General features: G+C 36.2%; 1 protein-coding gene across 1 annotated transcript in view; it reads left to right on the top strand.

Annotated features, from left to right (window-relative positions):
• AIMP1 (aminoacyl tRNA synthetase complex interacting multifunctional protein 1) overlaps positions 1 to 15,764 on the top strand; it is a 46,282-nt gene extending 30,518 nt beyond the window's left edge. Inside the window, exon 7 of the mRNA XM_079154710.1 lies at positions 15,531 to 15,764. Within this exon, the coding sequence (XP_079010836.1) occupies positions 15,531 to 15,697 (167 nt within the window). The 3' untranslated portion in view covers positions 15,698 to 15,764. The remainder of the gene's footprint in view (positions 1 to 15,530) is intronic.
• Positions 15,765 to 16,382: the final 618 nt, after the last annotated feature.

Raw genomic sequence — 16,382 nt, 5'->3', positions numbered from 1 at the left:
TGTTTCTTTCAAATTCTTCTTTATGCCTTAAGCACTTGAATATGTAGGGAAGGTTTTTACTTGTAAAGTGAAACATGAGATAACCTAGTTTTAAAATAATCCGTGAAGTCTAACACTTAACCAAGTTGAATGGTATCAAATAACTGATAAAATCTGAGATATGAGCTCTGAATACTCATCTTGTGTTTGATTCTATACCATCTACCTCTGGAGTAGTAAATCTGAAAATAAATAGCAGCTTAATACTATATAATAGACAGTTAATCTTATAGGGTTTATTCTATTTTATTTTGTTTCTTTCCTGGAGAAAACCATGGTTTATCAGTGCTTTATTTTTTAGCATCTGTTTTACATTGTGAAGCTTAAGGTGCCTGCTGATAACCTTTGATGGTCACTTGATGTGCTTAGTGTCTGAAGATTGACATTTTGTTTATTAAGTGTGATACAGAAATTACAGTTGAGGCTCAAGCCTTTGAATTGTTGTTTGGCCTTGAAAAAGCTTTAACACTTACCTATTTTTTTCCAGTTAGAAAGCCAAAAACTCCCATAGCATTTAGAAGATACCAAGTAATATGTTTATAACAATAGCTAAAATCCTTTTCCACCAGCCCAACACATTTTAAATTCTTAAATGTGGAAAGCTATAAATTTTAGTGTTTAAATATGCTAACTAAGTCCCTAAAGCCCCAAGCAGAAATAACCTGAAATCAGTACTACACTAGGAGACAAAGGCAATGACAGCTCTTTCTGAGAATTCAGTTCATGGTCTAATAAATGGGAACTTATGTTTGGACTTTTTACTTCCAATATCATATTTATTTCCTTGGATATTGAATCTTACTAATAATATACTTTAATATTTTATCACAAAGCATAGGTTTTAGCTTTTAAATGAATGTATTTTTAATTAAAAACCAAATTTCTTCCTCTCTAAAATCCATTTCAGTCAGGTTTCTTTCCCACTGTTGCCACACTATTTCTCCAGAACTGCTCTGGTTGAGATCACCAGTTCCTTCCTCCCTGTAGTTAAGTGGCTAGTGCTTAATCCTCCTCTTAATTAACTTGGCTTCTGGCACCATACTCTTTTGATAGTCCTCCTGCTTCACTGGATAACCTTGTCATCCACTTTGCTGATTATTTTCTCACTTCTCTGACCACTTACTATTTGGAGTGCCTCCGACCTTTTCCTTGTCCTCTTTTTATTTCTGTGCTATTCTCCTAGTGACTTTATCCAGTCACTTATCCACTGGCCTAGTGGACTTATTCATTTACATGTCCCAAGAAGGAAGAATTCATCTGTTTGGCTCTCTAGAATTTTCCCTCTCTATAATATTTCCCTCTTATTGATAGCAACTCCATTCTCCCAGTTGCTAAACTGCTTTTCTCATACCCTACATCTTCTCCTTCAGAAAATTCGAAAGCCTGTACCTTATCTCGAATCATTTTCGTCAACCTGCCACTCTGGTCCCATTGCCAACATCTTTTATCTGGATAATTGCAAAAACCTTCTAACTGATCTTCCTGCTTTTGCTTTCTTTCATCTGTTTTCGCCAGAATTATATTACTGTGTTTGAAACTATTCAGAAACATCCCGTCATCCAGAGTATAAGCACAGTTTCTTAGAATGGTTTGCTCTTAACTCACTAATCTTACGTATTCCAACTCTTCCTTGATCATTCCAGTTGAGCCATTGGCTCTTTCCCCAGATAGCTACATGGATTGCTCTCTGATCCTATTCAGACCTTTCATATTACTTTCTTTGCTTTATTTTTTTCTTTTGTCTGCCCACATGTAAATTTAAGCACCATGAAATCAAGACTTTCCATTCTTTAAAATTCACTACTCTATTTCTAGCTTATATAGAACAATGCCTGGCATGAAGTCGGAGCTCATTAAATTGGTATATGAATAAATAGAAACTTACTAGTAGAAATTTTTAAGTTATGTTTGAGTTATGTTTGAAGAACATAACTGGGTGTCTCTGCCTTCATACTGTCAGGATCACTCTGGTCAGTCCACTAAACCATTTTCGTATATAGATTAACTTTGTAAAAGTAATTGACCTTTTTTTACATAGTTATATGCACAATTGGTGTTAGTTAAAATGATTGTAATTCAAAACCTTAATCAGACAAAATAATTAGTGCTAGGCTCATTGCTATCCTAGATATGAAAAGAATTTGAGCAATGATTATTCTGTACAAAAGGATGGTCTAATTAAAATGAGCTTCTGGTTCTTATACCAGACTTGTGAATGCCTAAAACTCCAGAAGATGTACTTACTGCTTTTTGGAGGTTTTAATGCTAAGAAGGTGGTCGTAGCTTTTTACATCTATACAAGCGTTTTTGGACTTTTCTTTGCTGTAAACAAGTTATATTCCCTGTACGTTTTATTTAAAAATGAGTTGGCTTAAAATAACCCCTTAATGATGAGTTTTCTTACAATATGTATAATCATTTCCAAATGTGATTATTGGCATGTGTTTTGGCAACTTCAGGGACTACAGTTTTTAGCTTTAAGAATTTGTATTGTTATCACTTACCTTTTTATAGCCATGCCAAAAAAAAAAAGTAAGGAAAACAAAATCTAGAAGAAGGGTGTAACACACAGAAATGATAACAGACTTCTCTGGGAAATATAGTTTGTTTAAAAAATTAATTCTTTTAATTTTCACGTGAGATGATTCAACCTCTCATTTCAAACTAGCTTTATACCCTACCAAATGGCATACTGAGAAGTTTATTATTGAGAAGCACATGATGCGAAGATTCATCGTGGTATATTCATAGGTGTACATAAGAAAGTTATGTCAGATTCATTCCACTGTCTTTCCTATTCCTTATCTCCACTCCCTTCTATTTTACCAAAAGAATTTTTTTCAAAATTAGACTCTTTTCTCTGAAACACTGCCTGCCACTACTTTATCAACTGAATTTGTGTAATATTCTAAATTCTTTGTTGTCATTTCAACAGTGTTTATCACATATTTACCAAGTTTAGATACTATCCTAAAAAATCACTTTTTTTTTTTTTTTTTTTTTTTTTTTGTGGTGCTGGGGATCGAACCCAGGGCCTCGTGCTTGCGAGGCAAACACTCTACCGACTGAGCTATCTCCCCAGCCCCCCAAAAATCACTTTCTTTGCTCATTCACAAGAAACAAATCCTCAACCCATTTAAATTTAGCTTGAGATTGTAGCAGTTCAGTCACATATTTGGGGTCCAATTCTAATTCTAGTTCTCTTGCCCCTTTTTATTTTTTTTGTATTGAACATAAAGATACTCTACCACCAAGCTATATCCCTGCACTTTTTATTTTATTTTGAGGCAGAGACTCCCTTAGTTGCCCAAGCTGCCTTTGAACTCATGATCTTACTACCTCAGCCTCAGAGTGACTGGGATTACAGACCTGAGCCACTATGCGTAGCTTCTTTTGCTGTTTCTATCACCTATACAGTTACTTCCTCTACTGCAGTCTTGAACTCCTCAAAGTCATCCATGAAATTTGGAATTAACTTCCTCTAAACTCCCATTTTATTTTGACATTTTGATCTCTTATAAATCACTAGTGTTCTTGATGACATCTAAAACAGTGAATCCTTTCCAAAAGGTTTTCAATTTATTTTGCCTGATTCTGTCAGAGGAATCACTATCTATGGCAGCATTATTCTTACAAAATGTATTTCTTAAATAAAAAGACTTGAAAGTCAAAATTACTCCTTAATGCCTAGACTACAGAATGAATGCTGTGTTAGCAGACATAAAAATAACATGAATCTTATTGTACATCTCCACTAGTGCTCTTTGGGTAACCAGAAAGAGTACTTTGAAAAGAATTTTTTATTTCTGAGCAGAAGTCTTTACAGTGAACTTAGTACACTCACAGTGAACTTAGTACACTCTGTAAACCATGTCATAAACAGATGTGCTGTTGTTCCACATCCAGGTTTTATTGTTTCACGTATAGATACACAGGCAAAGTTGATTTAGTAAAATTTTTAATTGACCCAAGGGTTTTTGGAATGATGAGAACTGGCTTCAACTTGAAGTCGCTGGCTATATTAGCCCCTAACAAGAGAACCTGTTCTTTGAAGCTTTGAAATCATCCGCTGACTGCTTCTCTCTAGCTATGAATGTGCTAATTGGCATCTTCCAATGAAAGACTGCTTCATCTACACTGAAAAAGTGAGCTTCATGTCACCACCTTTATAACCTAGGTAAACTTTCGGGATAACTTGATACACCTTCTGCATCAACCCTAGATACCTCGCCTTGCATTTTTATGTTATAGAGAAAGTTTGTTTCCTTAAATCTCATGATCCAGGCTCTATTGTCTTCAAACTTTTTTTTCTGCAACTGAGTCCTCACCTCTCTCAGCCTTCATAGAATTGAAGAGAGATAGGGCCTTGCTTTGGATTAAGCTTTGGTTTAAGGGAATGTGTGGCTGGTTTGATCTTCTATTCAAACCATAAAAATTTTCTTCATATCAGTAGTAAGGTCATTTTGCTTTCTTATCATTTGTGTGTTCACTGGAGCAGAACTTTTTAGAACTTTTCCTTTGCATTTACTATTTGGCTGCTTGACACAAGAAGCCTGCCTTTGGACTTGTCTCAGCTTTCTGCATACCTTCCTCACTGAACCTAATCATTGTTAGCTTTTGATTTTAAGTGAGAGATGGGTGACCGTTCTTTAACTTAAATACTTAGAAGCTATTATAGGGTTATTATTTGGCCCAATTTCGGTACTGTTGTTTCTGAGAAATAAGAAGGCCTGACAAGAGCGATGGAGACTTGGTGAGAAGTTGGCGGAAGCAGGTCAGGCCACACACGTATCAGTTGTTTGTTATCTTATATGGACATGGTTTATGGTGCCCCAAAACAACTATGATAGCAACATCAAAGATCACTGATCACAGATACAGTAATGATATATATATTGAAAAATATGTGAGATAAAAATGAAAAAAAATTGGAATTTTGTGAGAATTACCAAAAAGCAACACAGACATAAAATAAGCATATGCTTTTGGGAAAATGGTATTGCCATTGAGACAGAGTTATCAAATCCTTTAATTTATAAAAAATATGCACAAAGCACAGTAAAACAGAGTGTGATGGTAATAATCATCTATTTTTTCTTTCTTTTTCATGTTTAATGCGTTATAATGTCATATTAAACATGACCATGGGGTTCATTTTGACATATTCATAAATGCATGTGAGATAGTACCCAGTACTACCCCTATTCCCTCCCCTCCTCCCTGCCCTTCCTGCTCTCTATTGATCTTCCTTCTGTTTTTTTATATTGGTGCATTATATTTATATATAAAATTAAAATGTCTTGTGATATACTTATACATGCACATATCATAATTTAGTCAACTTCATTCCCCAGTTCTTCCTCATCCATTCCCTTCTTTTCTCCCCTGTGGTTCCCCGCTTCTACTCAACTGATCTCCCTTTTAATCTTGTGAGGGCCCCTTTTCTTATTCCTTTTTTACCCCCTAACTTCCTCATATGAGAGAAAACATAAAATTATAAGGTAATTTGAATCTTCAAAAGGTAACTTTTTTCCATATAGTTAAAAATAAGTGAGATTACAAATTGTAAAATGTGGGACATTATCTACTGTTTAAATTAGCTTAAAGTAGTGAAAGTGATAGCTTTCTGGCATTAATATTAATAATGAACATTTACCTAATATTTCTTACTCTACCCTTTCATAATCTTTGTCTCATATAATGATTCATTAAAGCCTAATACATTCTCAGCAGTCAGGTGTTGAATCTTGTGTTAAAAATAATGATCAGGCGATCCAAGATGGCGGACTAGAGAGTGACTGCATCTCCAGTCGCTCCAGGACCCAGGATTCAAGAAGGGGAGGCATTGAGAGACTCGGACTAAAATAGAGCCATGGGGTGAGTCTCCCCTACCCGGTGAAGTTTGGCCCGTTCACCCCGGGCAGCAGGACCGGATTCAGGCGGCTTATTAGAGTAGGGCAGGGCAGCTAGTCTTCCCCAGGCATCCCTGCACACTCCAGCGGTGGGCTCCTCCCGCACGGCAAGCTTCTCCAGCTTCTCGGAGCAGGCCCCCCAGTGAGAGCCTTTCTGCACAGAACCAGCTCCAAGTTCCTGAGCCAGCGCTGCGAGCTCTGGCCCGCAGGTTGCTTCAGGGACCACGACAGGGCAGCCAGGGACTTCCCCAAGCAGCCCGGCTCCCTCCGGCGGGAAGCGCCTTTCTAGGCTAGCTTCTTGGAGCAGAACGCCCAGTGAGAGCCTTTCTACACAGAGCCAACCACAAGTCCCCAAGCCAACAGAGAGCTCCGACCCGCATGCAGCCTCTGGGACCAGGGCAGGGCAGCCAGAGACCTCTCCAGGCGGCCCTGACCCCTCCGGCCACAGGCTTTTTCCACGGGCGATCCAGGATGGCAGACTAGAGGGTGACTGCATCTCCAGTCTCTCCAGAACCCAGGATTCAAGAAGGGGAGGCATTGAGAGACTCAGACTAAAATAGAGCCACAGGGTGAGTCTCCCCCCACCCGGTGAAGCTCAGCCTGGGTGGCAGGCCCGGATTCGGGCGGCTTATCAGAGTAGGGCAGGGCAGCTAGAGTCTTCCCCAGGCAGCCCTGCGCACTCCAGCGGTGGGCTCCTACCACACGGCCAGCTACTCGGAGCAGGCACCCCAGTGAGAGCCTTTCCACACAGAGCCAGCTCCAAGCCCTGGAACCAGTAGCGGGCTAAGGGCAACTTTCTTCAGAAGCACTGCATTATCAAGTTACTCCAAGACGTCAGGCTACTGAAGGCTGAGAGGTGATACACTGGAAATCTACAGGGACACTATAACCCAACAGAGGAAATCTGCAATATCACAGAGTCCCACTGACATCTGACCAATATGAGAAAACAAGGGAAGAAAATGTCCCAAACAAACCTAGATACTATATCAATAAAACCCAATGACAGTACAGCAGAAGAAATGTCAGAAAGGGAGTTCAGAATGTACGTAATTAAAACAATCAGGGAAGGAAACGAGGAGATGAAAGAGCAAATGCAGGCATTGAAGGAGGACATGAAAGAGCAAATGCAGGCATTAAATGATTGCACCAATCAACAGTTAAAAGAGAAAATACAGGAAGCAAAAGATCATTTCAATAAAGAGAGATACTGAAAAGAAACCAAACAGAAATCCTTGAAATGAAGGAAACAATAAACCAAGTTAAAAACTCCATAGAAAGCATAACCAATAGGATAGAACACATGGAAGACAGAACCTCAGATATTGAAGACAAAATATTTAATCTTGAAAACAAAGTTGACCAAACAGAGAAAATGGTAAGAAATCATGAACAGAATCTACAAGAATTATGGGATATCATGAAAAGGCAAAATTTAAGAATTGTTGGGATTGAGGAAGGCTTAGAGAAACAAACAAAGGAACGAACAATCTATTCAATGAATTAATATCAGATAATATCCCAAATCTGAAGGACGAAATGGAAAACCAAGTACAAGAGGCTTATAGGACTCCAAATATACAAAATTACAACAGACCCACACCAAGGCACATTATTATGAAAATCCCTAACATACAAAATAAAGTCAAATTTAAAGGCCGCGAGAGAAAAGAATCAAATTACATTCAGGGGGGAAACCAATATGAATATCAGCAGATTTTTCAATCCAGACTCTAAAAGCTAGAAGGACCTGGAACAACATTTACCAAGCCCTGAAAGAAAACGGATGTCAACCAAGAATCTTATACCCAGCAAAATTTACTTTCAGATTTGACGATGAGATAAGATCCTTCCATGATAAACAAAAATTAAAGGAATTTACAAAAAGAAAGCCAGCATTACAGAACATTCTCAGCAAAATATTCCATGAGGAAGAGATGAAAAACAACAATGCAAATCAGCAACGGGAGGAATTAGCCTTAAGAAGTAGCCAAATGAAGGAGAAACCAAATCATGTCAAAAAACAAAAAATGAGTCAAATGAGTGGGAATACAAATCATATCACAATAATAACCCTGAATGTTAATGGCCTGAACTCATCAATCAAAAGACATAGACTGGCAGAATGGATTAAAAAGAAAAATCCAACAATATGCTGCCTGCAAGAGACTCATCTCATAGAAAGAGATACCCATAGACTAAAGGTGAAAGGATGGGAAAAAACATACCATGCACACAGACACAGCAAAAAAGCCGGAGTATTCATTCTCATTTCAAATAGTGGACTTCAAGCCAAAACTAGTCAGAAGGGATAAAGAAGGACATTTCATACTGCTTAAGGGAAGAATAAATCAGCAAGACATAACAATCATAAATATCTATGCCCCGAACAATGGCTCATCCATGTACGTCAAACAAATCCTTGTCAATTCCAGAAATCAAATAGACCACAACACAATAATACTAGGCTATTTTAACCCACCTCTCTCACCACTGGATAGATCTTCCAAACACAAATTGAATAAAGAAACCATAGATCTCAATAACAAAATCAACAATTTAGACTTAATGGACATATAGAATATACCATCCGACAAAGAGCAAATACACTTTCTTCTCAGCAGCACATGGATTCTTCTCTAAAATAGACCATATTTTATGCCACAAAGCTACTGTTAGCAAATACAAGAAGATAGAGACACTACCTTGTATTCTATCACATCATAATGGATTGAAATTAGAAATAAATGACAGAATAAAAAACAGAAACTTCTCCAATACCTGGAGATTAAATAATACACTATTATATGATGAATGGATAACAGAAGACATCAGGAGGGAAATTAAAAAATTCTTAGAAGTAAACGAGAACAAAGACACATCATATCAAAATCTCTGGTACACTATGAAAGCAGTACTTAGAGGAAGATTTATTTCATGGGGTGCATTCAACAAAACAAGTAGAAATCAACAAATAAACGACTTAACGCTACAGCTCCAAGCCCTAGAAAAAGAAGAGCAGACCAACACCAAAAGTAGTAGAAGACAGGAAATAGTTAAAATCAGAGCTGAAATCAACGAAATTGAAACAAAAGAAACAATTGGAAAAATTAACAAAATAAATAGTTGGTTCTCTGAAAAAATAAACAAAATTGATAAACACTTAGCCACACTAACAAAGAGAAAGAGAGAGAAAACTCAAATTACTAAAATTCGGAATGAACAAGGAAATATCACAACAGACACAAGTGAAATACAAAACATAATTAGAAGCTATTTTGAAAATCTCTACTCCAACAAAACAGAAAACCTCGAAGACATCAACAAGTTTCTAGAGACATATAAATTACCTAAACTGAACAAGGACATACACAACTTAAATAAATCAATTTCAAGCAATGAAATAGAAGAGGTCATCAAAAGCCTACCAACAAAGAAAAGTCCGGGACCAGATGGGTTCTCAGCCTAGTTCTACAAAACCTTTAAAGAAGAGCTCATTCCAATACTTCTCAAAGTATTCCATAAAATAGAAGAGGAGGGAACCCTCCCAAACTCATTCTATGAAGCCAATATCACTCTGATACCTAAACCAGAGACACTTCGAGGAAAGAAAATTTCAGACCAGTATCCTTAATGAACATCGACACAAAAATTCTCAACAAAATTTTAGCAAATCGCATACAAAAACATATTAAAAAGATAGTGCATCACGATCAAGTGGGTTTTATTTCGGGGATGCAAGATTGGTTCAACATCCAGAAATCAATAAATGTCATTCACCATATCAGCAGACTAAAAGTTAAGAATCACATGATTATTTCAATAGATGCAGAAAAAGCATTTGATAAAATACAGCATCCCTTCATACTCAAAACACTAGAAAAAATCGGGGTAGTGGGAACATTCCTTAACATTGTAAAGGCCATCTACGCTAAGCCCATGGCCAATATCATTCTAAATGGTGAAAAACTGAAAGCATTCCCCCTAAAAACTGGAACAAGGCAGGGATGCCCTCTTTCACCACTTCTATTCAATATCATTCTTGAGACTCTAGCCAGAGCAATTAGACAAACCAAAGAAATTAAAGGGATATGAATTGGAAAAGAAGAACTCAAATTATCCCTGTTCGCTGATGACATGATTATATATTTAGAGGAACCTGGAAATTCCACCAGAAAACTCTTAGAACTCATAAGTGAATTCAGTAAAGTAGCAGGTTCCAAGATCAATGCTCATAAATCCAATGCATTTTTATACATAAGTGATGAATCTTCAGAAAGAGAAATTAGGAAAACTACCCCATTCACAATAGCATCGACAAAAATAAAATACTTGGGAATCAATCTCACAAAAGAGGTGAAAGACCTCTACAATGAGAACTTCAGAACACTAAAGAAAGAAATTAAAGAAAACCTTAGAAGATGGAAAGATCTCCCATGTTCTTGGATAGGCAGCATTAATATTGTCATAATGGCCATACTACCAAAAGTGCTATACAGATTCAATGGAATTCCAATTAAAATCCCAATGATGTACCTTACAGAAATAAAGCAAGCAATTATGAAATTCATCTGAAAGAATAAGAAAACCAGAATAGCTAAAGCATTCCTCAGTAGAAAGAGCAAAGCAGGGGGTATCACAATACCACATCTTCAACTCTATTACAAAGCAATAGTAACAAAAATGGCATGGTATTGGTACCAAAATAGACAGGTAGATCAATGGTACAGAATAGAGGACATGACACAAACCCAAATAAACACAATTTTCTCATACTAGACAAAGGGGCCAAAAATATGCAATGGAGAAAAGATAGCCTCTTCAACAAATGGTGCTGGGAAAACTGGAAAACCATATGCAACAGAATGAAATTAAACCCCTATCTCTCACCCTGCAGAAAACTCAACTCAAAATGTATCAAGGACCTCAGAATCAGACCAGAGACTCTGCATCTTATAGAAGAAAAAGTAGATCCAAACCTTCAACTTGTTGGCTTAGGATCAGACTTCCTTAACAGGACTCCCATAGCCCATGAAATAAAAGCAAGAATCAACAACTGGGATAGATTCAAACTAAAAAGCTTTTTCTCAGTAAAGGAAACTATCATTAATGTGAAGAGAGAGCCTACAGAGTGGGAGAACATCTTTGCCACTCATATTTCAGATAGAGCACTAATTTCCAGAATGTATAAAGTACTCAAAAAACTCTACACCAAGAATACAAATAATCCAGTCAACAAATGGGCTAAGGAAATGAACAGACACTTCACAGAAGAAGATGTACAAGCAATCAGCAAACATATGAAAAAATGTTCCACATCTCTAGTAATAAGAGAAATGCAAGTCAAAACTACACTAAGATTTCATCTCACCCCAATTAGAATGGCGATTATCAAGAACACAAGAACAATAGGTGTTGGAGAGGATGTGGGGAAAAAGGTGCACTCATACATTGCTGGTGCGGTTGCAAATTAGTGCAGCCACTCTGGAAAGCAGTATGAAAGCACTCAGAAAGCTTGGAATGGAACCACCATTTGTCCCAGCTATCCCACTCCTTGGCCTATACCCAAAGGACTTAAAATCAGCATACTACAGACATACAGCCACCTTAATGTTCGTAGCTGCTCAATTCACAATAGCCAGATTGTGGAACCAACCTAGATGCCCTTCAATTGATGAATGGATAAAGAAACTGTGGCATATATATACAATGGAATATTACTTCGCCATGAAGAATCATAAAATTATGGCATTTGCAGGCAAATGGATGAAATTGGAGAATATCATGCTAAGTGAGATTAGCCAATCTCAAAAAACTAAAGGACGAATGATCTCGTTGATAAGCAGATGAGGACATATAATGGGGGGTAAGAGGGTTTTGCATTAGGGTTAGGGTTAGGGTTAGGGATAAGGAGGGTGGTAAGAATGGAGGAACGAAGGACTGTACAGAGGGAAAAGGGGTGGGGGGAAGGGGAAAAAAATAACAGAATGAATCAAACAACATTGCCCTATGTAAATTTATGATTCCACAAATGGTATGCCTACTCCATGTACAAATAGAGAAACAACATGTATCCCACTTGTTTAAGTAATAAAAAATAGATGTTATCTTCGATGTGTGGGAAAAGGCATACTTTCACATTTCTGGAGGAATTGCAAATTGCAGGCACTCTGGAAAGTAGTATAGAGATTCCTCAGGAAACTTGGAATGGACCCACCTTTTGACCCAGTTATCCCACTCCTCAGTTTATACCCAAAGTTCTTAAAAGTAACACTGCACAATAATACAGCCACATCAAAGTTCATAATAGCTCAATTCACAATGGCCAGATTGTGGAACCAATCTACATGCCCTTCAACAGGTGAATGGATAAAGAAACCGTGGTATATATAGACAAATGGACTATTATCCAGCCATAAAGAAGAATACTATTATGGCATTTTCAGATAAATGGATGGAACTGGAGAATATCATGCTAAGTGAAATAAACCAATCCCAAAAAACCAAAGGTCAAATGTCCCTTATAAGTGGATGATGATCTATAACGGGGGTGGGAGGGTGGGGATTGAGAGAAGAATGTAGGAACTTGATTACCTAGAGGGAAATGAGAAGCAGGGTCTGAAAAATCGTGGAATGAGACAGACATCATTACCCTCTGTACATGTATGATCACATAAATGGTATGAATCTCTATCATGCACAACCATAGAAATGAAATGATATACACCATTTGTGTACAATGAATCAAATTGCAGTCTGTAAAAATAAACAAATAAAAAAATATTGAAGGTGGTGCCAACTGTGTGAAGAGGGACTGCAATCTGATGCAAAGAGAAATGATTTTAAGTCTAACATTAGCACCTAATTAAAAATATGAATAAAGGTAAAAAAAAAAAAAGGAATGATCAAGCTTTGGAAATTTCCTTTATTAGTTTCTAGTTTGTTTTTAGTTCACATTTTGTTGTTTGAAAATCATTGCAGATTTGTGTGAAGCTCAGAGGTTTCAGATCTTGGCCCTGCATGTGCTTTATGACCTGGGAAGCTTTCTGAACCTTTTCATCTATAAGGAGTTTTTAGCTATAACTGTCTCTTGTGGATTTTGTGACCTTTAACTTTTGAAATACTTAGCCAATCCTGTAGTTTTTTAAGTTCTTAACTGTAGGTTTTGTGCCTCAGTTTCTTCAGCTATATGATGGTGATTAATATTACTTAGATATGTACTGAGAACATTAAATGAGCAAATAGATACTGTGGTACCAGAACCTCATAAGCACTATATATATTGTATGTTATTATGAATGTCATTATGTGTATGTGGCAATATCTTTCTAGACCCCGAGAAGTTTAATTTTGTGCTGTGCCATAACTTTTTGTACTTGGGGCTTTTTGTCTGCATTCAGCAAGAATTTATTCATATAATTTATATTCTTTTTTAGAAAATATTTTTAGTTGTAGATAGATACAATACCTTTATTTTATTTATTTATTTTTAATGTAGTGCTGAGGATCAAACCAAGGCTCTCTCACATGCTAGGCAAACGTTGTACTCCTGAACTACAGCCCCAGTCCCCGTATAATTTATATTCTTAATGAGAAGTTTGTACATGCATCTGGGACACCTTGCTTAGTGAACTTACCAGTTTGACAACATCTTTTGGAGGAAGGGTGCAAATCTGAATCAGTGCTCAGGCCTCCATGAACAGTATCTCTGCCTCTAGTTTTCCAGTATTCTGAAATGCCCATTTCCCCACATGATTTGTTCACAAGATTAAACTTTTAGACTAAGGAATTATTTACATGCAAAAAACAAAAATCTTGTAGATATCAGGTAAAGTATAATTGCACTTTATTGGATATGTTTTTTCTTATTCTGTTCATTACTTAGAGTTTCTCTGTTATCCAATAAAATGATCTTAGAGCCGAAAAAAGAAATTCTCACCTTTTAAATTAGTCAGTCTTTCAGTTTTATTTCACTGTATCCTCTTCTACTATAGACTTTATTTAGGTCATTATTCTATCATCTTGGAAAACCTGGATTCTAGAGGGCAGTTTTGAAAATTCTTGCCAGTTTTGCCAGCTCTGAAAAGCTATTAAAGAATAAAATCGCCACGACCAGTGAATTTACTCAGTTTTGTTTTTCCTTCCATGTATGACTAGAGAATAAACACTAAATCAGAACATGGGATATAGGTAGTTCTAGTAATTAAAAATAAAATAATTTTAAAAGATTTCTACTTGGAAGTTACTGGAAAAGATTCTGAAGGCATATATTTATTACCTGCAGAAAATCATTGAATGCATAATTAATGCTTCATTAAAAGATACATTACTTTCCTTCGTTGTTTCTTAAAATGATTTTTCATTCCAAATATTTTTGAACATTTCCAGCTACTGTCTACTTTACTGTCATTACATAGAAGAATTGTTTGATATATTACTTTACTTTAAGCCTATACTAGATATACTCTACTACTTTTCTTCTATTGATTGCAGAGTTTATAGAGTGAGTTGTTAAAATAGAAGGATAAGGAGATCACCCTCATGTAAAAAGTTAATTTGTTCCTTTTCAAAAGTATAAACTGTTGTGCTAATGGAAATGTGAGTTTATGCTATACTAGCAGAATATGGGCTTTGATGTTAAATGTGTGACATTGAACAACTTCTGTACCCTTCAATTTCTTTATATTTAAAATTACAATCAGGGTTGTAGTGTGGAATTTCATGTAACAGTATATATTCCTAGTGTTTAGAAAATACTGGTTCTGTGTCTTGTACTCCTTTCTGTGTCTTTCCATCTTACTAAGGGTAGCAAATGAAAATCAAATCAGTTATTAATATTTACGTACATTATCCCAGCATGTAAGCCATTCTTCGATATTGACAAGAAATCTTTTAGCAATAGAACAGCTAGTCATTCATTTTGTATGTTGCTGTGTAGGGTAACACATTAGCTGCTTCTTCCAAGTATAAAAGTATAACACATCACAGTATACACTCTCCATATTTTTCTTTATGCATTATGATAAAATGAGTATCTTACATTTTTCTTTTAATATTTTGAAGAATGAATTCACTGAGCTATATTACCTGCAAAAATACCTAAGAATAAAATATATCTTTAATGTTTATAAGGAAATGTTAATCAGTTTACCAATTAAGAATATAAACTGCAGCAGCCAGGTGTGGTGGCGCACACCTGTAATCCCAGTGTCTGGGGAGGTTGAGGCAGGAGGATCTTGAGTTCAAAGCCAGCCTCAGCAACTTAGTGAAGCCCTAAGCAACTCAGTGAGACCCTGTCTCTAAATAAAATATGAAAAATGGCTGGGGATGTGGCCATTAGTAGTGAAGCACCCCAGCACCCCTGGGTTCAATCCCTGGCATAAGTAATCAAATAAATTAATAATTAAATAAATAAATAAAACCACTGACATCATAAAAATGTGTTAAGGTTTTGATTAGATCTAAAGACCAGAAAGTGTTGCCAAGAATTCATTAAAAATTTCTTTAAGACTTCTGTATGTTTGTTAGGAGGTAAGTTGTTTGTTTATTTATTATTTTTGGTTTTCTCCTCCCCAATAGGAGAGCCGGACAAGGAGCTAAATCCTAAGAAGAAGATTTGGGAGCAGATCCAGCCTGACCTGTACACTAATGATGAGTGTGTGGCCACATATAAGGGAGTTCCCTTTGAGGTGAAAGGGAAGGGAGTATGTAGGGCTCAAACCATGACCAACAGTGGAATCAAATAAAGTGTTTCCATTAATGAAGTACATTGGAGAAAACTTTAATAACAATAAAAAGGACTATATTTGTCACACTTAAAATGTGACTGACTGATTTTTGTGTTGTCTCTCTGTTAAACTTAACTAGTTTTACCTGGTATGTATATTTTTTCTGTTGATTAGGGAAATACTACATTTTACCTGTGGTTTTTCATCATTGATTATTGGGGGAGGATGTTTCCTATGTTTTGTGATAATTTATTTTTTTAGGATATTGGGCAGGTTGTTTTTTATTTATATATTAGATAACTTGAACTAGGTTAATATTTAGTTCCTTATTTTAGGTACATGATGCATGAAATTTCAAACTTGTAGAACTTCAGTATATTATGAACCTGTATTATAAATGTCCTCTGAAAAAAGACATTGGAATCTATATAAGACTTATTGATTAGTGATATTATAATATCACCAAAAAGGACCAAATGTTGATTCTAAAAGTCAAAACATCATAGAAGCCAGGGGACAATTGAACATTTTGTGATTTGCTGCCAAAGTAACCTTGATTTATCCCTGATTTATAATACTTAAAGTGACTTTTTAATTTTTCTTTTTTTTTTTTTTTAATTGTCAAGGGACCTTTATTTTATTTATTTATATGTGGTGCTGAGAATTGAGCCCAGTGCCTCACACATACTAGGCAAGCACTTTA

The sequence above is a fragment of the Sciurus vulgaris genome (genome assembly GCF_902686455.1).
Source record: "Sciurus vulgaris genome assembly, chromosome: 9".
Taxonomy (NCBI): domain Eukaryota; kingdom Metazoa; phylum Chordata; class Mammalia; order Rodentia; family Sciuridae; genus Sciurus; species Sciurus vulgaris.
The sequence above is the reverse complement of the archived record's forward strand: the minus strand, read 5'-3'. Positions and strand labels throughout refer to the sequence as shown.